This window comes from Ogataea polymorpha (genome assembly GCF_001664045.1).
Source record: "Ogataea polymorpha strain NCYC 495 leu1.1 chromosome Unknown OGAPOscaffold_3, whole genome shotgun sequence".
Classification (NCBI taxonomy): Eukaryota; Fungi; Ascomycota; class Pichiomycetes; order Pichiales; family Pichiaceae; genus Ogataea; species Ogataea polymorpha.
In genome coordinates, this window is record NW_017264700.1 from 1,271,514 (window position 1) to 1,293,561 (window position 22,048).

The 22,048-nt window shown below is 51.8% G+C and overlaps 16 protein-coding genes across 16 annotated transcripts; 6 read left to right on the forward strand and 10 right to left on the reverse strand.

Annotated features, from left to right (window-relative positions):
- Nucleotides 1-65: 65 nt before the first annotated feature.
- Nucleotides 66-1,857, reverse strand: OGAPODRAFT_16358 (uncharacterized protein; the record flags this gene model as incomplete). Its single annotated transcript, XM_018354370.1, has 1 exon — nt 66-1,857. A coding segment is annotated over one exon (1,771 nt), but the record flags the coding sequence as incomplete, so codon positions are not given.
- A 36-nt stretch (nt 1,858-1,893) lies between these two features.
- Nucleotides 1,894-3,888, forward strand: OGAPODRAFT_16359 (uncharacterized protein). Its single transcript, XM_018354371.1, has one exon. It carries the CDS (start codon nt 2,578-2,580, stop codon nt 3,184-3,186), a length of 609 nt encoding a protein of 202 aa, XP_018211793.1. The 5' UTR covers nt 1,894-2,577; the 3' UTR covers nt 3,187-3,888.
- On the reverse strand, nt 3,248-3,879 carry OGAPODRAFT_8124 (uncharacterized protein; the record flags this gene model as incomplete). The annotated part of the gene is made up of 2 exons (XM_018356501.1): nt 3,248-3,278; nt 3,308-3,879. 2 exons carry the CDS (start codon nt 3,877-3,879, stop codon nt 3,248-3,250), a joined length of 603 nt encoding a protein of 200 aa, XP_018211794.1.
- Nucleotides 3,889-4,425: 537 nt separating the features above from the next.
- OGAPODRAFT_93816 (uncharacterized protein) lies at nt 4,426-6,447 on the forward strand (the record flags this gene model as incomplete). Its single annotated transcript, XM_018357414.1, has 2 exons — nt 4,426-4,455; nt 4,697-6,447. The coding sequence occupies 2 exons, from the start codon at nt 4,426-4,428 to the stop codon at nt 6,410-6,412; spliced, it is 1,746 nt and encodes a 581-aa protein (XP_018211795.1). The 3' UTR covers nt 6,413-6,447.
- Nucleotides 6,448-6,492: 45 nt separating this feature from the next.
- On the forward strand, nt 6,493-6,852 carry OGAPODRAFT_8126 (uncharacterized protein; the record flags this gene model as incomplete). Its single annotated transcript, XM_018356502.1, has 1 exon — nt 6,493-6,852. One exon carries the CDS (start codon nt 6,493-6,495, stop codon nt 6,850-6,852), a length of 360 nt encoding a protein of 119 aa, XP_018211796.1.
- Nucleotides 6,836-9,546, reverse strand: OGAPODRAFT_16360 (uncharacterized protein). Its single transcript, XM_018354372.1, has 2 exons — nt 9,503-9,546; nt 6,836-9,469 (listed from the first exon to the last, which is right to left on the reverse strand). Exon 2 carries the CDS (start codon nt 7,960-7,962, stop codon nt 6,871-6,873), a length of 1,092 nt encoding a protein of 363 aa, XP_018211797.1. The 5' UTR covers nt 7,963-9,469; nt 9,503-9,546; the 3' UTR covers nt 6,836-6,870.
- OGAPODRAFT_48051 (uncharacterized protein) lies at nt 9,080-9,556 on the reverse strand (the record flags this gene model as incomplete). Its single annotated transcript, XM_018355570.1, has 1 exon — nt 9,080-9,556. The coding sequence occupies one exon, from the start codon at nt 9,554-9,556 to the stop codon at nt 9,080-9,082; it is 477 nt and encodes a 158-aa protein (XP_018211798.1).
- A 67-nt stretch (nt 9,557-9,623) lies between these two features.
- Nucleotides 9,624-10,496, forward strand: OGAPODRAFT_93818 (uncharacterized protein; the record flags this gene model as incomplete). Its single annotated transcript, XM_018357415.1, has 2 exons — nt 9,624-10,441; nt 10,476-10,496. Exons 1-2 carry the CDS (start codon nt 9,632-9,634, stop codon nt 10,494-10,496), a joined length of 831 nt encoding a protein of 276 aa, XP_018211799.1. The 5' UTR covers nt 9,624-9,631.
- Nucleotides 9,624-12,266, reverse strand: OGAPODRAFT_99909 (uncharacterized protein; the record flags this gene model as incomplete). Its single annotated transcript, XM_018358109.1, has 2 exons — nt 9,624-11,333; nt 11,382-12,266. The coding sequence occupies 2 exons, from the start codon at nt 12,264-12,266 to the stop codon at nt 10,521-10,523; spliced, it is 1,698 nt and encodes a 565-aa protein (XP_018211800.1). The 3' UTR covers nt 9,624-10,520.
- A 47-nt stretch (nt 12,267-12,313) lies between these two features.
- Nucleotides 12,314-12,616, reverse strand: OGAPODRAFT_8130 (uncharacterized protein; the record flags this gene model as incomplete). The annotated part of the gene is made up of 1 exon (XM_018356504.1): nt 12,314-12,616. The coding sequence occupies one exon, from the start codon at nt 12,614-12,616 to the stop codon at nt 12,314-12,316; it is 303 nt and encodes a 100-aa protein (XP_018211801.1).
- A 23-nt stretch (nt 12,617-12,639) lies between these two features.
- On the forward strand, nt 12,640-13,059 carry OGAPODRAFT_8131 (uncharacterized protein; the record flags this gene model as incomplete). The annotated part of the gene is made up of 1 exon (XM_018356506.1): nt 12,640-13,059. One exon carries the CDS (start codon nt 12,640-12,642, stop codon nt 13,057-13,059), a length of 420 nt encoding a protein of 139 aa, XP_018211802.1.
- OGAPODRAFT_87688 (Pyruvate carboxylase) lies at nt 12,873-19,741 on the reverse strand. The gene has a single exon (XM_018356871.1). The coding sequence runs from the start codon at nt 16,621-16,623 to the stop codon at nt 13,096-13,098; it is 3,528 nt and encodes a 1,175-aa protein (XP_018211803.1). The 5' UTR covers nt 16,624-19,741; the 3' UTR covers nt 12,873-13,095.
- OGAPODRAFT_16362 (adenylosuccinate lyase) lies at nt 16,825-18,316 on the reverse strand. Its single transcript, XM_018354373.1, has one exon. The coding sequence runs from the start codon at nt 18,279-18,281 to the stop codon at nt 16,890-16,892; it is 1,392 nt and encodes a 463-aa protein (XP_018211804.1). The 5' UTR covers nt 18,282-18,316; the 3' UTR covers nt 16,825-16,889.
- OGAPODRAFT_16363 (uncharacterized protein) lies at nt 18,513-19,753 on the reverse strand. The gene has a single exon (XM_018354374.1). It carries the CDS (start codon nt 19,639-19,641, stop codon nt 18,676-18,678), a length of 966 nt encoding a protein of 321 aa, XP_018211805.1. The 5' UTR covers nt 19,642-19,753; the 3' UTR covers nt 18,513-18,675.
- Nucleotides 19,754-19,797: 44 nt separating this feature from the next.
- Nucleotides 19,798-21,096, forward strand: OGAPODRAFT_16364 (uncharacterized protein). Its single transcript, XM_018354375.1, has one exon. The coding sequence runs from the start codon at nt 20,288-20,290 to the stop codon at nt 21,038-21,040; it is 753 nt and encodes a 250-aa protein (XP_018211806.1). The 5' UTR covers nt 19,798-20,287; the 3' UTR covers nt 21,041-21,096.
- A 393-nt stretch (nt 21,097-21,489) lies between these two features.
- Nucleotides 21,490-21,844, reverse strand: OGAPODRAFT_16366 (uncharacterized protein; the record flags this gene model as incomplete). Its single annotated transcript, XM_018354376.1, has 1 exon — nt 21,490-21,844. A coding segment is annotated over one exon (325 nt), but the record flags the coding sequence as incomplete, so codon positions are not given.
- Between the last annotated feature and the right edge of the window lie 204 nt (nt 21,845-22,048).

Below are 22,048 nucleotides of genomic sequence, written 5' to 3' on the forward strand. Positions count from 1 at the left end.
AGAGAGAAATTATCAATTAACCTGCTTAGGTTTTGTCAAAATGTATTGAATACATTGAATACATTTGCCTCATTATCGTAGCAACATTAGTGCGAGCCAGCTTTGAGCCGGTCTCTGATGGAGAACACACACATGATCCAGGCCATCAGCAGCGAAATCACGCCCACGCTCACGTTCATCGTGAACATCGGGGTCAAGCCTCTGTATTCGAGCGCCATGATGACGGGATCCGTGCTTTCCATAAAGACAAGACCTCCACAGAGCAGACAGAAAGACGTGAGGAGCTCTGTGAACGGTTTGGTTGGCTGGAACGACTGGCTCTTTGGGAAGAAGATCATTAGCAGGAAGGTCACCAACCGAACCACAGAGCCGTACGTCAAAAGTGAACCCCATTGCACATGGACACTTGTAGACAGCTCAGAGGCCTGCTGGTGCTGCGACATCAGCAGCCCGGTCCAGAAAATCGTGAAGGCTGGGAACGGATTAGGACTGAATCCTGGGGTCACGTGAGCAGGACGGTATCCCTGGACCTCGAAGTCTGGGCCGACCTGGGAGTAGAACTTGTCAAGACGCCAGTCGGCGAGTTTTAGCTCCGAAACCACACCGCACAAGCCCGCCCCGATGTACAGAAAAGCGATCGACACGTGCTGGAGGTCCTTCGCGGTCCATGGGCCGCCCGGAGCAGCAAGGTGCTCCAGAAAGACGTTTGTAGAACCGTAAAACAGGATTAGCGAGCTCTCCACCATTTCCATGGTGATCATGCCGTTTTTGGGCTGGAGCTTGTACCAGAATGACGTAGGCTTCTCAAAAGGCAGGATATACGACCTGTTCCAAGCCCAGCCGAGCTTGGACCAGCCGCCGCAGTATCTCGTGAGTGAGATAATTCCAAGAGTGAAGAATACACCGCCTTTGATGAAGTGTGCCAGCAGGTTGAACACGTGATTGCCCATGCCGATGCAGCTGAGCACAGCGATGCCCGTTGGGGCGTAAATTAAAAAGTAGCACAGCATACCGTAATTAAGGACGTGGAAATTAAAGGTCGAGGCCAGTCCGAAGATGGACACCAGTTTAGCGACAGGTGCCAGCTGGAACAATCTTGAGAGCCAAAATTCGGGCTTCTGCGGTGATGCGGCTCCCGAGTGGTGGCTAGTTGGCGTGGACGAGCCCTGGTCCTCGAGATCGAGCGAGTCGGCACTCAGACGGTGCAGACGGTCGTCTGAGTCGTACAGCGTGCTCGAGGGCGACGAAAAGCCGTTGAGCTCGCTCATCTGGATGTCTTTACCTGGCAATGGCGCGTGCGTGGCTGGCGAAGGGCCCTCCAGCCACTTTTTAGCTGTGTAAACGAACGAGCTGAACAGGTGCACAATCACAAGGAAGAACAGGCCAGTGCTCATTTTGGAGTAGGCGTTGTTCGGATACAAGTCTGGGGCGTTGCTGATGAAGAGCGAGTAGCTGAAGAGCGAGGCGATCACCATGACAGAGTGCACAGTCAACGATGGCAGGAACCACTTCGAGTTAACGTTGCGCAGAACAAGCACAATTGGGTACACCAGGACAAAAGCAGCGTAGACGAGGCCGAGATGGACATACAATTGCGACTTGTAGGGGGTCTCCACGGTGAAGTAAGACGTGGTATTGTAGGCCTCCCAGAACAATCTCTCTGCTGGAGTGAGCTCTGTCTCGAGGATAGGCACACCGTGCATGTGATGAACCTCGTGAGCGACAGGCACCACGGTGCTGAGGTCAAGGGGGGCAGAAAGCGTGGAGGTTGCGTGGCTGTGAGCTTCCATGTTCATGGCCCTGACGCCGTGACAGGCCGCGACGGCCACAAACAGTTTAATCCAATAGGTGTTCATGGGAAGAGTGGAGTTGAGAGAAAGAATAGGAAAACAAGAGCTTTAAATTGCATGGGTACATACATACCAAAATCGGCCCACCATCTAGTCGTAGCCCGAAGCCCATCAAAAAAATCGGATTTAAAAAATGCTGTTCGGAACGTAGCTGAAAAGGGGAAACCTGGGTCTGTAAAGCAAGTGGTAGCTAGCATCAAGTTCCTTCTGTCTATAGACCCGGACAGAGCTTCGAAGCGCTCTCGGAAGCTATTCTAGCACCGGCAACCTTCCCGAGCCCTCTCAATTTCCAAGGTAGTGTACCACCCAGATGCTACGCTAAACGGGCAAGGAAGGGAACTACAGAGAAATGCCAATTGTGGGCCCTGGAGGTGGCAGAAGTTGCCATGTGGGGGCAACTCGCCCTGCTGAGATAGGTCCGTTTCATCCTGCCGCGAAAACGTGTGTCTGAGGCCAGGTATCGGCGCTCATCGGCTCTCCCTTTGGCAGTTTGACAGGTGTAGAAGCTTCCCGAACTTTTTTAATCATTAAACCTGCATTAAATCCGGCCAGAATTCTCAGGGAACAAACGGCTCGGTAAAAAATAGGAGCCGCCAATTACCTCATCCGGATTATGGGCGTGGTTTTTTTCTCATTGATTAGTCATCGCCTAGCATCCGTGCACGCGCAACCAGATACACATCTCTACCCCAGAAACACCTCTTTTTCCATTCGTTGCGATACTGCCATGCCACGAGGAATCCTGAAAAACGCACCCCATGACGCAGATTATCGCGCCGACGAGCCCGGAAAGCTCAGCCCAGAGGCCATGGAGTTCGATCGCAAAAAAGTCATCGAAAACACCCGTCTCAATTCCAAGCTGTTTAGAGACTCCTCCTCGAATGGCGACCTGATTCGGTCCAAGATTCAGGAGCAGAAAGAGCGTCTGCACCACACAGGCAACATGGACCACCTCAAGTGGGACGAGAAAAACATTTTGATCAACGAGCTGGAGAAAAGCGCAACCATGAAGATAGACGAGCCAAAGACTCCGTACGAGGGGGGGTTCGACCCAAACAACGACTACTACCGCTCGGACAACGAAGAGGACGAGATGGAGGCACTCGACCTTGGTGAGGGCGTCGACGACGAAGCGCCAGTTTACAACGAAAATAGGATCGAGGTGGTGCAACAGCCTGAGGAGAAGCCCGGGTCGGAGCCTGAGTCGGGCGACGAGAACAAGGAGTTGTCGCCAGAGGAAAAACACAGACTGTTTGAGGAGAGACGCAAACAGCACTATCATTTGAAAGCAAACCCTTTGAAACAACCTATCCAGGTCAGTGACGACGAGGAATGATAATATTAATATGCACTAGCCTCTTTTGATGGAAAGAATAGTATCTGTGTCGATTTTCGCGCTAAAACACAGCTTTTCCAAGCGCACAAGCTCTTTTTCGAGCGCCTCGAAGTCTTCAGACTCGTACGCCTGCTGCTCCAGCTCCCGCAGCCGCTGGCTGTACGTTTTGCGCCACCGACAATACTCGCCGTACGTGGTGAAAAACCGCTCGCCCAGCTCGTCAGACGAGTGGAGCTGGGTCTTGCGGTCCACACAGAACCATTCGCCCGTCCTCGTCCACACAGATAGTCCTTGCAGGCGCTCACAAAGACGGCACTCGGCAATAGTGGGCATATTCTTGGCGCTCAGCTTCTGCTCCACAGGCTCGATAGGAAATAACAATTTTTGTATGGTGTCAGGAAGCCACCTTCCTAAATAGAAGTGGCTCAAAAAAATGCCAAAGTTAGACACATGGTGCTCGTTGTCGTGGTTGGTGGCCACTTTCGGGAAGTGGTGGTAGAAGAAATTGTTTTTGTCCGGGATTTCATCGAGCTTCCATAAATCTTTGAACGACTCGTTATGGCGGTCGAAACACCGATGCAGCTTGAAATTGGCCATCTGGAGATATCTCTGGACGCCTTCTGCCTCCAGAACTGGCGCAGACGCATTCAACGACTCGCGGTCGTCCTTTTGTAACGATAAATCATCAAACATGAGTCTGACTTTTTTTTATCGGATACAATTCAACAGATCCGTCCACGGAGGTGCCGTGGGTGTGAAGTGGCACGTGATCGCAGGCACGTGCACCTCTCGGGGAGCCGGCTGGTTTGGAGCCCTGGTTTGGCGAATTTTTTCGTGCTGCAAGACATGATAGAGTTCAGTCCAGGTCACGTGACACGGAGGCGACCCTGAGGTTCCGTTTTTCCCCGGCAATCGCTAAAGGCGGAGAAGAGATACGTCACCGGGGGTTTCCCAAGAACAAGGGACGTCTGTGGACGTACTAAGGTGTAGTTTTTTTTTCAGGTCACATGAGTAGCAGCTGAATAGTGTCATATTAGAGATCGCAGTCTTAGAGTTACATGCATGACCAAGAAAATTACAGAATGGAAATTCTGCCCAGATCACGGCCTTTCCCTTGGCAAGCAAGCTAGATTCCCAAGACCCTTCAGGACCCTCTTTTCTATCGACGGAAAAATCACAACGCTTGGTGTGGGGTAAAGAACCCTAAATCGCAATCTAGAGTAACCTGATTAGCCAGCAATGAGGGGCGTCTTTGCACTAAGCAATACGGTCATGCGGGGATGTACGAAAAATTATCCATCTTTGTCGGATCTTGCGTGGACGCTGCATATCTATTGTTTGTGTTCCCTTGTTGCGGCGAAAAGAATACGTATTTTTCAGTGGGGTAGCAGGAGAGCTTGGTCATTCAAGAGGAGACAGAACACGTATAAATATACCACTGCTGGCTTCCCCAGCTTCACAGCTGCTTTCCTATGTCTGAATCCACTCCGACGCAAACTCGAAAATCGAGGCCGTCAACGACTCAAAGCACTGGTGGTCCTCCGGACTTCATCTCAACAAGGACGACGCCCCTCCACAAATATACAACAGAACCCTGTATCTCTCTATCTTTGTGTTTGGAATTCTTGGCTGCGCCAGGGGTTACGACGAAGGTTGTATTTCAGGAACAGTTGCCCAGACCTCTTTCATTAAGGAGTTTGGGCTCAAGGACCCTAGCAAGACTGCCTCTCAACTGGCCAATCTCAAGTCCAACATTACGTCTATGGTCCAACTGGGCTCCATCGGTGGCTCTCTTGTGTCTATCTATGCTGCCGAGGCGCTGGGAAGAATCAGAACATTGCAAGTGGGCTGCCTGGTGTGGGCGATCGCCGCCATCATCCAGATCACGAGCCACTCGATTGGCCAGCTGTATGCTGGCCGTCTGATTGAGGGTTTCTGTATCGGCACCACCGTTGTCTGTGGACCCTGCTACATATCGGAGTGTGCGCCAAAAGCCATTAGAGGAACGTGCAACAACATTTTCGCGGGAGCGGTGTATTTCGGTATCATGATGGCGTATTTCGCCAACTACGGCACTGCGCTGCACCAAACCGGCCGCAACCAGTGGATATACCCAACCTCGATAAAAATCGTTCTTGCCGGCTCCATCCTCATTCTGTCAATGTTCTTCTGCATCGAGTCACCCAGATGGCTCATCAAAAAGGGCAACATGGAGCAGGCCCTCATTAATTTCAGCAAGCTCAGACACCTCGAGCCAGACCATCCGTACATCCTGTCGGAAATCGCCGACATCAACGAACAGCTGCAGGTCGAGAGGGAAGCGATTCGTGGCACGTCGCTGTGGACAAACATCAGGTCACTCGTGACGGTGAAGAGCATTCGCATCAGAATGGTGCTGTGCCTCTTGATCCAGATTTTGGGCCAGTGGAGTGGAGCCAACGCCATCACCATCTACGCCCCAGAGCTGTTTGCCATGGTCGGCAAGTCGAAGCAAACCGACAGGATGATGATGACGGCCGTGCTGGGTGTGATCAAGTTCACGTCGGCCTACCTCAGTGCCTTCTTCCTCATCGACTTCATCGGCAGAAAGAAATCGCTCTACGCCGGAATTACCATCCAGTTGATCTCGTCGCTCTATTTCGCCATCTACATGACGATCGTGCCCCAGGCTGCCGAGGAGGACGTGGAGCTCAATCCGTCGCAGGTGCGTGCGGGCAAGGGCGCGCTCGCCTCGATCTACTTCAACGGAATCGGCTGGACCATGGGCTGGAATTCTGTGCAGTACCTGTTCAACTCGGAAGTGCTGCCATTGCGCGTGAGATCGCTCGGAACTGCCGTCGTGATGGCGTTCCACTTTGCTAACCAGTACGGCAACTCCAAGGCTGTGCCTTCGATGTTGCTGGCTATGACCAACTATGGAGCGTTCTACTTCTTCGCCGGCGTGTGTCTGCTCGGCATCGTTTTCGCCTGGTTCTTGCTTCCAGAGGTCACGGGCAGATCGCTCGAGAGTATGGAGGAGCTGTTTGCCCTGCCATGGTACCTGATCGGCAGACGTGGAGCACAGCTGGTTCCAGACCACTCCGAGGTCAACCGGATCCACTTCAACCCTACGGGTCATGGCAACGCGCACGCAGGCGACATCGACATTGTGATGAAGCAGCAGACCGAGAACGTCGAGTACGCAGACGACAAAGTCGCCGACAGGGAGCTCGAAGAGGTGAAATGAGTATTTATTTATATCTTATGTAAGCGAAAAACCAGGCCAAAATATCTAAAATAAATAAAATAGTTATTCAACACAGTAGGATGCCCAACAACGCGTCCCAGGAGCTTTTGTCCATGGACTACGACACGTACTCCTCGGAGTTGTCTCCACTTGAGATCGACACGCTGAAACAGTACCAGAACCTCGCACTCAATCTACTGCAGCTGAAAAACGACATCGTCACGCTCAATAAGGAGGTCGACTCCACCTCAGACGGTCTGTCGCGCGGCGCGCTCACTAAGGACAGTCTTTTGGAAGAGCTGCGTGAGCTCGAGACTAAGATTTCGGTGATCTCCACGCTCTTCAAGTCCAGCGTGTACCAGGTGGTGGTGAACAACTCTGGTGATCTTGCGCAAAATAACGAGCTCACTACTACATCCATCCCGGACGACACGATCTAGCTTACTGTCTATGTAATTTTATACGTCGAAAATCACGATTTTGCCGTCGTTGCCGCACGAACTGAACCGTAGCACGCCGCGGCTGTCCGCTTGGAAGGGTCTGAGCACGTTGATTGTGTTCTGGTGCACAGTCAGCAGCTCGCCGCTGTTGGCGTCGCTCGAGCCTTTGAGGTCCAGCTGTCTGAACAGGTTCAGCGCCGACTGGCTCTCGTGGCTGCTTTTCGTCTTGGTGGCCGGGTCGTCTATCGCGTACGTCTGCTGCCAGCCGTTGCTGTCTCCTTCAAACACGATCGGGTAGCAGTTGTGGCCTGCGGCAACAACCTTGGTTGGCGACGCAAAAATCAAAGTTCTGAACGGCAGGTACGATGTTCTGGCCTTGACAACGCCGGCAACCTCCTGCTCGCCCGGCCCAGGATACACAAAGTACACGGCCGAGTCGTTGCCGACGGCCGCGACAAACGAGTAGCTGGGGTCGAACTTGACGTCGTGCACCCACGAGCCCACGTTGTAGTCCAGGCACAGTGTCTGGAACGGCAGTCGCTCACCCCACACGGTGGCAGGCGGCTTGGTGTCGACACCCTTGATGTACGTCGAAAAGACACGCACGTGGCCGTCGGTCGAACCGCACGCCAGCAGCACGCTGTTCTCGTGCCAGTCGAGCGACAACACCGTCGACTTGAGCGGTCTCTTAATGTGTTTCGAGATCCACCAATCGTTCTCCACCTCAAAATAGCACACGGCAATCACCCGTGCGGACGAGCCGACCGCAAACTTGGACCCGCAGGGGCTCCATTTCACAGAGGTGGCCGCTCTGTTGATACGCAGCAAAACCAGCGTCGGCTTGTACTCACCGCCCGCCGTGGGCTCCCAGACAAGCGCGTTTCTATCCTGCGAACAGGTGACAATCTTGCCGTCCTTGCTGATGTCCACCGCGGTGACTGTTTTGTCGTGGTGCTGGAGAACCGTGAGCAGCTTGGGCTTGCCGGCAGCCGACAGGTCGTATATCTCGACATTGTTCTGGCGAGTGATGGCGACGCTCTTGCGATCCTGCGAAAAGCAGTGGTCGTATATCGGGTCTTTGGACAGGTTTAATTCGATAAATTGACTCATTCAGGAGGAGCTCTCTACTGAGGTGGCGAAAAATATGATATTTGAGAAAATAAAAATATAATAACCTGTCGTAGCAGTCTGCCAAACACCTTGGCACAACGTCAATTGTCCTTGCCCGTGTTTACTTTTCCCATCCTCGCGCCGTACGTAGCTGTACCAAGTAGTAGTCCTGCAACGAATACTAGGCTCCGCCAATGCCCGACAAATATCGACAGCACTGCCGGGCCGGGACAGAACCCACTCAGACCCCAGCCGACGCCAAAGAGACAGCTGCCGGCCATCAGGGGGGCATCGATCTGGCGTGCGGTGGGCAGCTGGAACGAGGGCTCCAGAACAGGCCGGGCTAGTCGTTTTTGCAGCGCCACCCCAGCAGACGCAACAGTCACTGCTCCCCCCAGCACAAACACCAGGGACGGGTTCCAGTCGCCGGCGAGGTCCAGAAACGAGCGCACAGTGGCCGGATTGGCCATCCCGCCAAGAATCAGGCCTATGCTGAACGCCAGGCCGCACCCGAACGCTGCGATGTTTCTGAGCAACATGCAAAATAATTTACACTGGAATGTAGCAAGTCGACATAATTTAGAGGTGAGCATAGAGAAAAATATCGCGCAATAGCTTTTGCACGAGGCGCGAGCGCCATAGAATCACAGATATGCAATCGAAAGGACACTCAGGGCCGTCGTCATAGGTACTTATGTGCCAAGGTGGCAGTAGCTATGCCCCCACTCAGGAAACACCCCACCGCCACCAGCGACCGCGGAGACATCCGCGCGAGACCCATCACCCCGTGGCCGCTCGTGCAACCGCTGCCCAGCCGCGTGCCATAACCAACAAAAAACCCTGCCGGTAGCAGTACGTACCACGGCGTGTTAAGCGACAGCTCGGGCCAGTTCCCGGTGGCATAGCTCCAAACAACAGGGCCAGCAGCCAGTCCGGCAAGAAACGCAGCGTCCGGCCATATGTTTTTCCCGGACACAACGCGACCGACCATGCCACTAATGCCAGCAACACGGCCCAGCAAAAACAAATACGCGGTGCACGCAAGCCCGATCACCACGCCGCCCGCCAAACTGTTCCAGTACTCGCTCTTCATGGTAAAGATTATGCTGGAATATAATTATTTTAGCCTGTGTACGGGTGAGACCGGGGCTACGTCGGGGGTGTCTTCGATCTTGATCTGTGGCGAGGACTGCGGCTGCTCCTGGCCACTAGTACCAGGATCCTCCTTGGCGCCCTTAACAGGTTCTCGCAACGGTTCCTTCCACCTCTCGACCATGTCGTTGTACAGCACAGAGCTCAGCTCTGCTTTGGCGATGTCCTTGCGGAACTGCGGGCTTTTCAGCATGGTGAGCACATGCAGACAGTTGGGGTAGACCAGCTGTTTCGCATACTCGGGACGTCGCCAGTATTCCAGGTACTCGAGGTAGTTAAGAAACTTCTCGTCCTCCAGGAACCCCGTCTGGGCTAAGTACGTGAGATACTGCATATTAGCGAGCGACTGCACAAACTGACACGTTAGCAAACAACAATTGGCACTTACCTCCAGCTCGATCTCCCATCTGGTGGGTAGGTCCTCGTCGGCAACCTCCGCCATATGAAAATGGATTTTGTTATACTAATTTGGATTATTTTATTTTTTAATTTAATTTTTTTATTATTTCGCCCTTTTATGTCCCAGCCCGTCCGCCAAAACCACCCTGTCGCACGACATCTGCAAATGTTGGACGCCAAGATGGGCGTTGTGGCCAACGCAACAAAATTGACCAAGTTTCAGGTCCTAATCGCTTTGCTGTACCCGATAGTGATTCTTGTTGGCCAATTGGTCTGGCTTGCTTCGCCTCAGGAAACGACGCACAATTACTTCACCTCGAAAAAAAACATCTTCAACGTCCTTTTCGTTAAAAAGGGATGGCTCTGGACGTCTGTCGTGTACCTTCTGCTGCTGCTCAGAGTGCCCAGCACGTCGCGCTATTTTAGTGCAGACTCGCTGGCGGATTCTTTGAAACAGTTTGCATGTGTGACTCTGTGCTGGTACTTCTACACACAATGGTTTTTTGGCCTGCCTATCATGGATAAGATCTTTGTTCTCACCGGCGGCTCGTGCGATAACATCCCGCAATCTCGTGCCACTGACCCGCTAAAGTTCAAACTGATGGACGCCTCCAACCTTGACCTGTATTATTCTAGCTCTCTGACATCATCGCAGTGCCGTGCCATCAAGGGTAGGTGGACCGGCGGCCACGATCCGTCTGGACACATGTTCATTTTGTCCCTGAGCTCTATGTTTCTGATTCTCGAGTGTGCCCGGTTCTACACGCTTGACGACCTGGCCACCGAGATACGCAATTTCAAAAATGAATGGCGAGCGTTCTGGCGCACTAGAGATACTGCAAGCCTCCGCCGCTTGCTCAAGGACTATCCCTTGGTGTTTATCTCGCTTCTGCTGTGGCTCTGGTTCTGGATGATTTTCGTCACCTCTGTCCATTTCCACACGCTGCTAGAAAACATAGCAGGCCTCATCTTCAGTTACCTGAGCATCTATGCGTCGATCCAATTCTTCAAATAGGCAGCGTGGATTTGCCCACTCGCCATGCGCTGATCGGAAGACCCTGAAGATGGACTACTGTTTTTCTGATCCATCCATAGTACAGTACCAATCCAATAAGTATGCACAGCAGATTAGTGTTGTAGTAGCCATCTGCAATGGTGTTGCACACTCCACCATGCCCCACACAGTCGCTCTTGGCTGACGAGCTGTAGCAGTTGAAAAAGGGGGCCTCCTCGAACGGGTTTGTAGCCATCGGCGTGGCGGGCATGCATCTGGCTGTGGTGAGCCTGTCGATCAGACTGAGCACAATGATCTTGGGCCACTGCCCGCCCAAGTTTGACAGCGTGTTCAGCGTAGTCATGTACGTGCCGCCAATCAGCGGGTCAGCTATTTGCGTGTGGAAAGCACAGATCGACACAAACTGGATCGTCGACATGAAGGAGCTCAACAGGTGCTGGAAAATCACAAACAGGAAATACGCTGTAGTCACGTGGCCGTCTTTTGGGAAGCACCAGACCAGCACTTGTCCCAGCGCAGCTGCGGCTATGCGGCCCAGATACGCGTACATCCACGGTTTCAGAGGCTCGTCTCCCGTAGACCACCGGGCAGAGTAGTAGCCAAAGACGATCTCCAACGGAAAGTCAATCAGCACGGTAATGGCCAGGTCCTCGCGCGAAAAGCCCTTGTCCAGCAACTTCAGGTTCGTGGCCCCCTCATTGGCCTGGAAAGCGATTTTCGACACGAGATGCACCAAGATGAAAAGCTTGACGTTTTTCAGCTTGACGACGTTCCACATCTTGTGGTAGACGCCTAACAGCGTGGTCTGGCGCGGCCCCTCGTTGTGTGCGGTATGCGCCTGCACCGCGTTGACCCCCGACTGTTCGTCTCTAAGCAGCTCCTCGAGCTCTATATCTTTAGAAGAGGCCTGTTTCCTGCGTGAGAGTGGGTCCTCCGGCACGAGAATCAGTATTACCAGCGTCACAGTCAGGTACATCCACCCCCAGAACCACATGTACTGGCCGAGCGTCAAGAAGCTGTCTGAGCTCGGCGTTTTCCTGAGATACGAGTTGGCAAAGTCTGCAGAGTTGAACGCGAGGAAAACGGTAAAACTGAGAAAATAGCCGGTGTTGAGACCGATTGTCTGTGCCGTGGATGCATAGCTCAATGCGTCCTTGGACAGGATCGTGAGGGCCCAGCCGTCAACGGCGATGTCCTGTGTCGCACAGAGCAGGATGAGGAAGAAAAAGGTGTATGTGAGGGTGTAGAGGTTTTTCTGCACGTTGCGCATGAGAGAGTCGATCACCGTTCCCAGGAACAGCAGCGTGAGTCCGGAAATCGTCTGGACAGGGATGATCCAGGAGCGTCTTCGGCCAAGTCTTTTCAGGTAGCACGAGTCGACAATGGGCGACCATAGCAGTTTCAGCGAGTACGGGTACGACGCCAGCGAGAAAAAGCCAACCTGAGTGTAGTTCAATTGCGCTGATTTGAGCAGAAATGGCACAGACCCAAACGCCAGCCCTATGGGCACGCCCTGGATGAGGTATAGCAGCACCAGGAGGAAAAACCGCGGCCGATCCTGGCGAGGTAGGTTCTTCTGTGTTGTGCTGGACTTTTGCCGCGCGTTCTCGTAGGGGAGAAGTCTGTCGGCCGCCGCCGCGTGCGTGTCCCCATGGACGCGCGGAGAGGTGGAGTTCGAATCGTCGTGCCGTTTCAGCGAGTTGGAAAAGATGGGCAAGACGTCGGGCGATTCACTCATGAAAGAAAAAAATGCGTAAATAGTGCCAAATAAATACTAATAATTACCTACACATTACTTCTATCTGTGTTATTTGTTTGCCCGATATAATCCTCCACCTGGCTGCGCACCTCGTGTGTCTTCACAATCACCACCACCACTCCGTCCGAGCCAACATCGTACTTGATATTTCCCTCGTTCGGGTACGCGACCTGCTCGTCGAACCTGTCGAACCACTCGTTCATTTTCTCCATCGTGTCAATGCCCTTGAGCACGTACTCCTGCATATCTGTAGCGTTGATGCTTCCGTCCTCGTTTTTGTCGCCGTCCTCGGACAGCAACACCACCTTCAAATCGAACCCTAACGACATAAAAAAACTTTTTTGTACGCGTAATGTCGCAAGAAATAACACCAGCACTCAACAGTCTGGAGGAGGTGATCACGTCGCCGCCGCGGTCTCACGAAAAGGACCGCGAGACGGCTATTCGCGCAGAGCTGGAGAAACTGCAAAAGATCAACGGCGCCATCGATCAGAGCCGCATCTCTATCCAGGAGTCCACAAACTACATCAAGCGAATCAAAGAGAGCACCATCAAGGCCAACGAGCTCATACACATCTGGAGCAAGATCCTGTCGCAAAACAAGCACACTGCGGAGTTGCTGGCAGACCCGCACAACGTGTGGCAGGGAGCCAGCCACGAGGACGAAAAAGTGCAGGACAAAATGGCTGAGTACGAGGAGCTGGCCGCGCGGTACGAACAGCTCGTCGAGGAGAAGAAGAGCGACGAAAAGCGCAGAGCGAGACGCAAATAATGCTGTATAATATAAACGTTTAAAGCTTTGTTACTATTATTTCGTAATCTTGCAGATCAGGTCGCCAGCGTCGACGCTGTCGTTCTCGTGCACAATCACCTCGCCAACTCTTCCAGAAACAGGCGAGCTGATAACCATCTCCATCTTCATCGCACTCAGAACACACAATGGGTCACCCTTCTTGACCTCGACTCCAGGATGGACACGCACCTCGATAACCACACCGGCCATAGGAGCCCCCACCTCGTTCGGGTTGTGTGCGTCGGCCTTAGGACGCGTGACTGTCTCCACAGCGGCGAGCTTGTCCTCGACAGTGACCTTTCTCATTTCACCGTTGAACTCGAAATACACCTCTCTGGTGCCGGTTTGCGGCGACAGGTCTCCAATGGCCATCACCTTGATGACAAAGGTTTTACCCTGCTCGATTTCCACAGAGATCTCTTCGTTCAGCTTTGGAGGAGCAAGGAAGAATCTCGTAGGCAGCACAGAAAGGTCGCCGTACTTCTCCTGGATCTTCTTGAACGACTCAAACACTTTTGGATACATGTTGTACGAGGCCACGTCGCACTCGGTAATGGAGTTGCCGAACCTCGACTGGAGCTCCTCTTTGATCTTCTTGAGGTCGAATGGCTCGAGCTCCAATCCCGGCCTGCGAGTCAGCTTTCTTCTCTTTCCGGCAAGAATATTCGTTCTCAAAGGCTCCGGGAACCCGCCGTATGGCGTACCCATCAAACCCTCAAAGAAGTCCAGCACGGAGTCTGGGAAGTCCAGCTCCGAAGCCAGCCTCTCCACATCCTTTGGAGAAAGCTTGTTGGAGACCATGAACTGGGCCAGATCACCAACAACCTTGGAAGTTGGAGTGACCTTGACGATATCGCCCAAAAGCATGTTGGCCTCCTCGTAGGCTTTCTTGGTTTCAAGCCACTTCTCGCCCAGACCAACCTGCTGGGCCTGGAACAACAGGTTTGTCAATTGGCCTCCTGGAATCTCGTGGTTGTACACTTCTGGGTCTGGACCCTTGAGGTCAGCCTCGAAGCACGAGTACAGCAGTCTCATCTCGGACCAATAAGCATCAATCTCCCTGGCATTCTGCTCGGTAATGCCGGTGTTGATCTCGTTGTCCAAGGCAGCAATGAACGCGCTCATGGAAGGCTGAGATGTCAGGCCCGACATCGAGTTGACAGCACAATCAACAACGTCCGCACCAGCAAGAGCACAAGCAACATAGGTAATCACACCGGTACCGGCCGAGTCGTGGGTGTGGACGTGGATAGGAACAGAAGGATACTTCTTTCTGATACTGCTGATCAGCAGCTTTGCCGCGGCCGGCTTCAAAGTACCGGCCATGTCCTTGATACCAAGCAAATGGGTGCCCATCTCCATAATCTTGTCGACGGTCTCCAGGTAGTACTTGAGATTGTATTTCTTGCCTGGCTTGAGCATGTCTCCAGAGTAGCAAACAGTGGCTTCGACCACACCTCCGGCCTTCTTGACGGCGTCGACGCCGACCTTCAGTTGCTCCAAATCGTTCAGAGCATCAAAGACTCTGAAAATGTCCACTCCGGCGTCCTTAGCCTGCTTCACAAAGTGGTCTATGGCGTTGTCAGGCAGCGACGAGTACGCCACACCATTCGCTCCTCTCAGAAGCATCTGGAATGGGATGTTTGGCACGGCTTTTCTCAGCTTTCTGAGTCTGTCCCACGGATCCTCGTGCAAGAAACGCATAGCAACGTCGAAAGTGGCACCTCCCCAACATTCCAGGGCGAAGGCGTATCTAAAGGCATGGGCCGTAGCCGGAGCAATGTTCAACAAGTCTATGGTTCTAACTCTGGTTGCCAGAAGCGACTGGTGAGCGTCTCTCCAGGTAGTGTCCATGATCAAGCAACCATCGAAAGCCCTAATTTGGTTGGCAAATTGCTCAGGACCGTAGTCCAAAAGGTATTGTCTAAAGGATTCTGGAGGAGGAGTGTTCTTGATATCGATATCCCAGCCGTTAATGTCGTGGATCACCGGGATGTCAGCATCTCTGGTCAGCTTTGGCAGACCAATCTGGCCCTTGATCGACGATCCGTTGACACAGAGATCGGCAAGGTACGAGAGCAACTTCTGAGCTCTGTTCTTGGATTGCACCATCTCGAACAACGAAGGAGTGTCGTCGATGAATGTCGTCCAGCAGTCGCCAGAAACGAACGTTGGATGGGTCAGAAGAGCCAGCAGGAAAGGAATGTTGGTCTTGACACCTCTAATTCTGAACTCAACCAAAGCCCTGATCATCTTTCTTCTGGCAATCTCGTAGTTTGAGCCAGACGTGGAGCACTTGACCAACATGGAATCGTAGTGGGGAGAAATGATGGCGCCTGCAAATCCATTACCACCGTCCAGTCTCACACCATTTCCACCCGAAGATCTGTACACCTCGATTTTTCCTGTGTCTGGCTGGAAGTTCTTGGCAGGGTCTTCGGTGGTAATTCTGCACTGAATGGCAAATCCCCTGGTGGTAATTTTGTCCTGCAACAGACCCAGTTGCTGCAATGAAGCACCGGCAGCGATCTGAATCTGAGCAGCAACAATGTCGACTCCGGTGACCTCCTCAGTGATGGTGTGCTCGACCTGGATTCTAGGGTTGATTTCGATGAAATAATGTCTGTTTTGGTTGTCAACAAGGAACTCTGCAGTACCAGCGTTTCTGTAGTTGGCAGCCTTAGCCAGTTTCACTGCGTCAGTCAGAATGGCGTCTCTGACCTCGACAGGAAGCGTCTTGGCTGGGGCAATCTCAACCACCTTCTGGTGTCTTCTCTGCACGGAACAGTCTCTTTCAAAAAGGTGGATAACGTTGCCGTAGTTGTCGGCCAGCAATTGCACCTCAATGTGCTTTGGCTTGTCCAAAAACCGCTCAATGAAACAGGTACCGTTTCCAAAAGCGGTCTTGGCTTCGGAGGTGGCTCTTTGGAAAGCGTCAGCAATGCTCTCGCCCTCGCGAACCACTCTCATACCACGTCCACCTCCACCAAAAGCGGCCTTGATAATCACTGGATAGCCATACTTATCCACAAACTCCTGGGCCTGCTCAACGCTGTCAATTGGGCCGTCTGTTCCAGGGACCACGGGAACGTTGCACTTGCCGGCCAGGTTTCTGGCACTGACCTTGTCTCCAACAGCGTCAATGACGTTGTGGGGCGGGCCAATCCAAATCATGCCACTGTCCTCAACTTTCCGGGCAAATTCTGAGTTTTCAGACAAAAAGCCGTAACCGGGATGAATCATGGAGACGTTGTGTTCAAGGGCGATGTTGATAATCTCGTCAATCTGCAAGTACGCCTGAACAGGGGAGTACTGGCCCCTAGCTCCTATGACGTAGGCCTCGTCGGCCTTCAATCTGTGCATCGACAGTCGGTCCTCGTGGGAGTAGATAGCAACTGTCTGCATGGAGAGCTCGTGGGCAGATCTGAAGATTCTAATGGGAATCTCGCCTCTATTGGCCACCAGGATCTTGTTTGCATTGGACAGAATCTCGGAATTTTTCCGCAATCTGTGCAGCGACGAATAATCCTCGACCTGGGCCATCGAAGTTATTATAAAAGATGATAAAAGATGATTAGGAAAAAAGGGAATTTGATGCTAATAAAAATGTCTGCACTAGTAAATGGGAGCACATGACGTGCCGCCAATGACGAGGGGGCAGCGATTTTTTTTTTAGTCATGAGTAAAAAAAATTTACAGAGCAGCAAATTGAGCACGGAGTGAACTCCGTATTGTTTCTTGCACCTAAAACAATAGAAATGCGATGACTCCCACCCTTTGCAGCAGTCACCTTTGTGTCCAACTCTATTCTAGACGGCCAATTGAACGTGCTCCTCGTTGATAAGCGACCGGTATGGTTCCAGTGCGTTTGCAACAGTGACGTTTACGAATTTTTCAGTTTGTTGTGGGGCACGACCAACAAAAGTGGACGGGTCGAGTAATTTGTCCAATTGCGACCAAATAGGCTTGAAGTAGTCTGTGCTCTTAATTCTCTCAATCAAGTCGTTGTCGCCGCCTTCCTGCTTGACCACTGCCGATGCCTGGTGCGAGAGCACGCGGATCTCCTCGTGGCACTCCTGCCGCGAAGCACCCTGCTCCACCATCGCCATGATGATGTTCTCGGTCGCCATGAAGGGCAGTTCTGCCTTAATACGGCGCTCAATCACTTTCGGGTACACCACGAGGCCGGAAGTAATATTCAGCAGCGTCGAAAGCAAAATGTCTGCCGTCAGAAAAGCCTCTGGAATTGAGATTCTTCTGATGGCAGAGTCGTCCAGCGTTCTCTCAAACCACTGCACGGACGCCGTCTGGAATGCGTCCTGGTACAACGAACCCAAGTGACGCGACAGCGAACACACACGCTCGCACCTCATCGGGTTCCTTTTGTAGGCCATGGCAGACGACCCGATCTGGCTTTTTTCAAACGGCTCTTCCATTTCTTTTAGGTTGGCCAGCAATCTTATATCGGTGGCCATCTTGTGACACGAGGCGCCCAAAGACGATAGTGGGTGCAGGGCGTCGATGTCGATTTTACGTGAGTAGGTCTGCCCCGTGCAAGGGTACGCGTACTCGAATCCTAGTAGCTCCACCACCTTTTCGTCCAAGGCCTCGACCTTGTCATGGTCTCCGTGGAAAAGAGACAGGAAAGAGGCCTGGGTACCGGTAGTTCCCTTGACTCCGCGCAGTCCGATGTCATTTCTGGCACGCTGCATGTTTCTGAGGTCCCAGAGCAGCTCTTGGAGCCACAGAGTTGCTCTTTTCCCGACAGTCGTCAGCTGGGCGGGCTGGAAATGAGTCCAGCCAAGCACTGGCAGGTCTTTGTGGTCCAGAGCAAATTTGGCCAGTCTGTTGATAACATTCACAAGTTTGGGGATCAAAACGTCGTACGCGTCCCTGAGAAAAATCAGATCCGCGTTATCTGTAACGTAGCACGAGGTGGCTCCCAAATGGATGATTCCGGCAGCAGCAGGACAGGTTTCGCCGAAAACGTGGACGTGGGCCATCACGTCGTGTCTGACAATGGCCTCCTCCTTTTTGGCGGCCTCGATTTCCTCGTCCGTGATTTCGAGGTGCTTGGACATCTGCTCGATAGCTTCATCGGTGACGACAGAAAGCCCCAGCGATTTCTCGGCAATTGCCAAGTTGTACCACAGCTTTCTCCACGTGGAGAACCTGTTCCGCAGAGAGAAGATCTGCGACATCTCCTTGGACGCGTACCGCGACGACAGCGGGGTGGCATAGGTGTCGTTGGACATGGTAGAAAAATAAAAATTAATTAAATTAATTTGACTCTGCATATTGGAAATGTATTCCGGTCCAAAAGGTAACTGTGGGGCACAAGGTGGGGGTGCTACGAGGGGGCACTATAGGTGCGAGATATAGGACAAGGGGGTGCCATTTCTCTTACAAATCAGTCCACAGGGCTGATAGCTTCGTCTACGCTTTGGATGCTGGAAGGATCATTTTATATGGAGGGACATTTTCATTTCCTTAAAATCTCTTCAACTCGATGAACGACAATCAAATAACAAGAAAAATTAAAGTTAGACTAGACACTGAAAAATCTCACTCCGATATCTTAAAGGGACCACTAACTTACGCGTTCCAGCGCTCGTGTAGGATTTCATGACAAATGGAGGATGCTGCAAGCATACCCTGGCCAACTACAAAGGCCAGTGCTCTCATGCGGGTAGTGTTGTCACCGATTGCAAAAACGCCCTCCACGTTCGTCTTCTGCTGGGGAGAGACTTTAATAAGTCCCATCTCGTCCAATTCAACGCCCAGCTTGGTAATAATCTCCTTATTGTTGATGGTTGAAGGTGGAATCGTGTAGAGCACATCGAGCTCGATTGCGGTGCCGTCGTCAAGAATTGCCCTGCCCAGTCGTCCATCCTCACTGCTTCGTGGCTCTAACTTGACAACTCTGCCCTTGTGTAAAGAGATACTTTTCTGCTGCATAGCCGAAACAAAATCTGCTTCCAAGGAGCCATAAACATCGTCGGGACAGATCACAGCGATATCTTGACTCCAGTTGTGCAGGGTTGGCAGCATGAATTTAAGATGTAATGCATTCGTATAGTAGATTCCCGTCTTGCCGTTCCTGAACTCGGTTCCATGGCAGAAAGGACAGTGGATAACGTAGTTTCCCCAGAATTTTTCAATGTTCTCAATTGGTATCTTGTCAACGTTGTCGTTTAGTCCAGAGGCAAACAAGACGCGTGAAGCCATAAACGAGTTGGATGTGCCATTTTTAGGAGAGTCTACCTCGACTCGAAATGGGTGTTTAACGGCCTCCTTAGAAACATCCTTGCACACGTTCCGCACGGTTCCCTCCATCAACTTGATGGTAGGATACTTCTGCAGCTGTTCTTTGGCTTTGGCTATGATCTGGGCCGGCGACGATCCGTCGTGCGTAAGAAAATTGTGCGACTCTTTGGCGTACCTGTTGCAAGGGTAACCAGAATCAATGCACAGGACGTTTAAGTAGGCCCTGCCAAACGTCAAACAGGCTTGCAAGCCTGATGCTGATCCGCCAATCACAATCACGTGGTACTGTGACATTTAAAAAACTATCAGGAATAGACTTATCAATGTTAAATCGCACCAAACACCACTATTTATAATACTATCTGAAACCATTGGGCCGACATTTCGTCTCCCACGAACCACCATGGTGAAATAAATATTTGCTCAAAAATTAGATATGTGGGGGGGGCAGTGGTCGGTGTTGGAATTTCTTAGAGCATTTTACGGCGGTCCTTGTGAGGCCAATTCCGTGTAATTGGGACGATTTTGGAAGTGGCCAGGTACGTAGCTCTGACTTGCAGGAGGATTTTTGCAGGGCCGAAAACTGCCGTGTTCTGGAGCGCTAGCGTATGGCTGTCGTCAGTGCAATGTCACGGTGATTTGTCAGCGCCCATTGCAGCAACTCTCCATCAGAGCTGTTATAGTAACTTTGCCAGATGCAACCACGAAGTCGTCAATGCAGTAGCCGAATTGATCCTAAAAATAGCACTAGTCTGTCTGATCATCCACCGTCCCCCGTGTACTATTGTGCTCCGCATACACTCCATCAACATCGGCGAGCCCTCATTTATTGGGTTTCGGTCTAAAGAAAGCTGCAGAGCACCCTATTCCTGGCGAAGCACAACTACACCCCAGACCGAAATTGTACCTGCCTCAAATTTCAGTTGTTATTGCTAACACCATGTCTTCTCAATCGCTGCCTAACGGCACGGCCAAGCCTCAGATGCCACTCTCGAGCAAGAAGAATAGGAAGCTACGCAGAAAGGCTGCCCAGCCACAGCCAATTCTGAAATATGCGTGGCTCGCTGGACATGTCAGCACGTTGCTTTTCGGGTTCATCTACCTCTGCTACTATGTCGTCCGCAAATCGCACAAGTCGTGGGTGGCCTTTGTCGGCTACAGACTTGCGTGGGTAGGTGTCTGGATCAGCTACAGCGTGGCCATTGCGTCTCATTTTAATAGGAAATCGCTTCCGTCTTATTTCACTCTCATGACAACAGAAAATTTCCAGTATCTGGTTCTGTCGGTGCACTGGTTCTTGGGATGGTCGTCTTTCTTCAAGCTGCTACCGTATCTTTTGATTGCTACGCTGCAGCTTTCCAACCATTTCAAGATCAAGCCATTGCTCAGATTGGAGCCGGTTTTCAAGAAAACCATCATCTACAACGAACTGTTCCTATTTGTGCTGCTCACCTTCGACACGTTGTGCATGAAAGGAAACTCCGGCTTTGGCCTCGTCAGCTACGCCATGTTCTACTGGCTCAGACTGCTTCACAGCGAAGACAACAGATTCTTTGTTTACTCGGTGATCAGCAAGCTGGACACGTTGATGTCGAAGCAGAAAAACCCGACAATTTTGGAGGCCTGGGACGAGGTGAAGAAATTCCTGAGCGAGAAACAGAGCAAGTTCGAGTCCCAATACTTGGCCGTGTAACTACATGTAACTACATACAATGAGACGCAAGACACTCGTCAGAAACTTGAGCTTTGGTAAACTGTGTTGTCTTCAGACTTGTTCAGAAGCAGAACTGAAGTAGTATTCATCATAGAATGCCTGTGGCTGTCTCATTGAGGTGTTCTCCTAAACACGTCAACCAAACCTGGAGGTCAGTACTGTTTCAGATGGTGATGCATGTTTTCACGGCTCATTGAATCGGAGATTATTCGCCAACGAAGTGTTCTGGGGAACAATCATCATCAGTACTTACAGTATATTTTTGAGGTAAAATTTTTCGCATCGGCATTTATGTGAATTATTTGAAGCCGTGAGAGAGTAGTATTTGGCAATGGGACAGCCGCAGGTCAGCAGCTAAGCGCGTCCAAGAGGACGCCAGATGAAGTCGCCCTGAGTTGGAGATCTCTGTGACCGTACTACAACACTTCTGCATCATGTATTATACTATACTAGTCTGTCTACTCGGCCGTAGCACGAGTGTAGATGTATTGCTTGGAATGCTTGAGCACAGGTTTGATCACACCCTCCTCCTCAAGCTGCTTAAGAGCAACTCTGGCGACGGAACCACCGACCTTCAATCTGTCGACCAAGATAGAAACAGACACAAATCTGTAAGTTGGCACCTCCTTCATGATTCTGTCGTACTTCTCCTGGTCCAGCACAACAACGTGCTGGGCCTTGTCCTTAACCTTTCCCTTGGACCACTTCTTCTTGGACTTCTTACCACCAGCAAGAGCGGCTGCGGCCTTGGCTGCCTTGGATTGTTGAACTTTTGGAGGCATCTAGCGTGTTAGCGGCGAATGTCGATAATCCACCTACCTTGTGTTATATGTTGGCTATCGAAATAATTTAGACGGTTTTGAAAATTTTAACCTGGCTTAGATAAGCAGAATTCTCCAGCCCGCGTGCAAGTCAGGTGACACTTTTGCCGAGTCCAGATTTCCAGCCGGATCGCCCCACCTCCCTACACCAGCCAGCCGGTGTGCT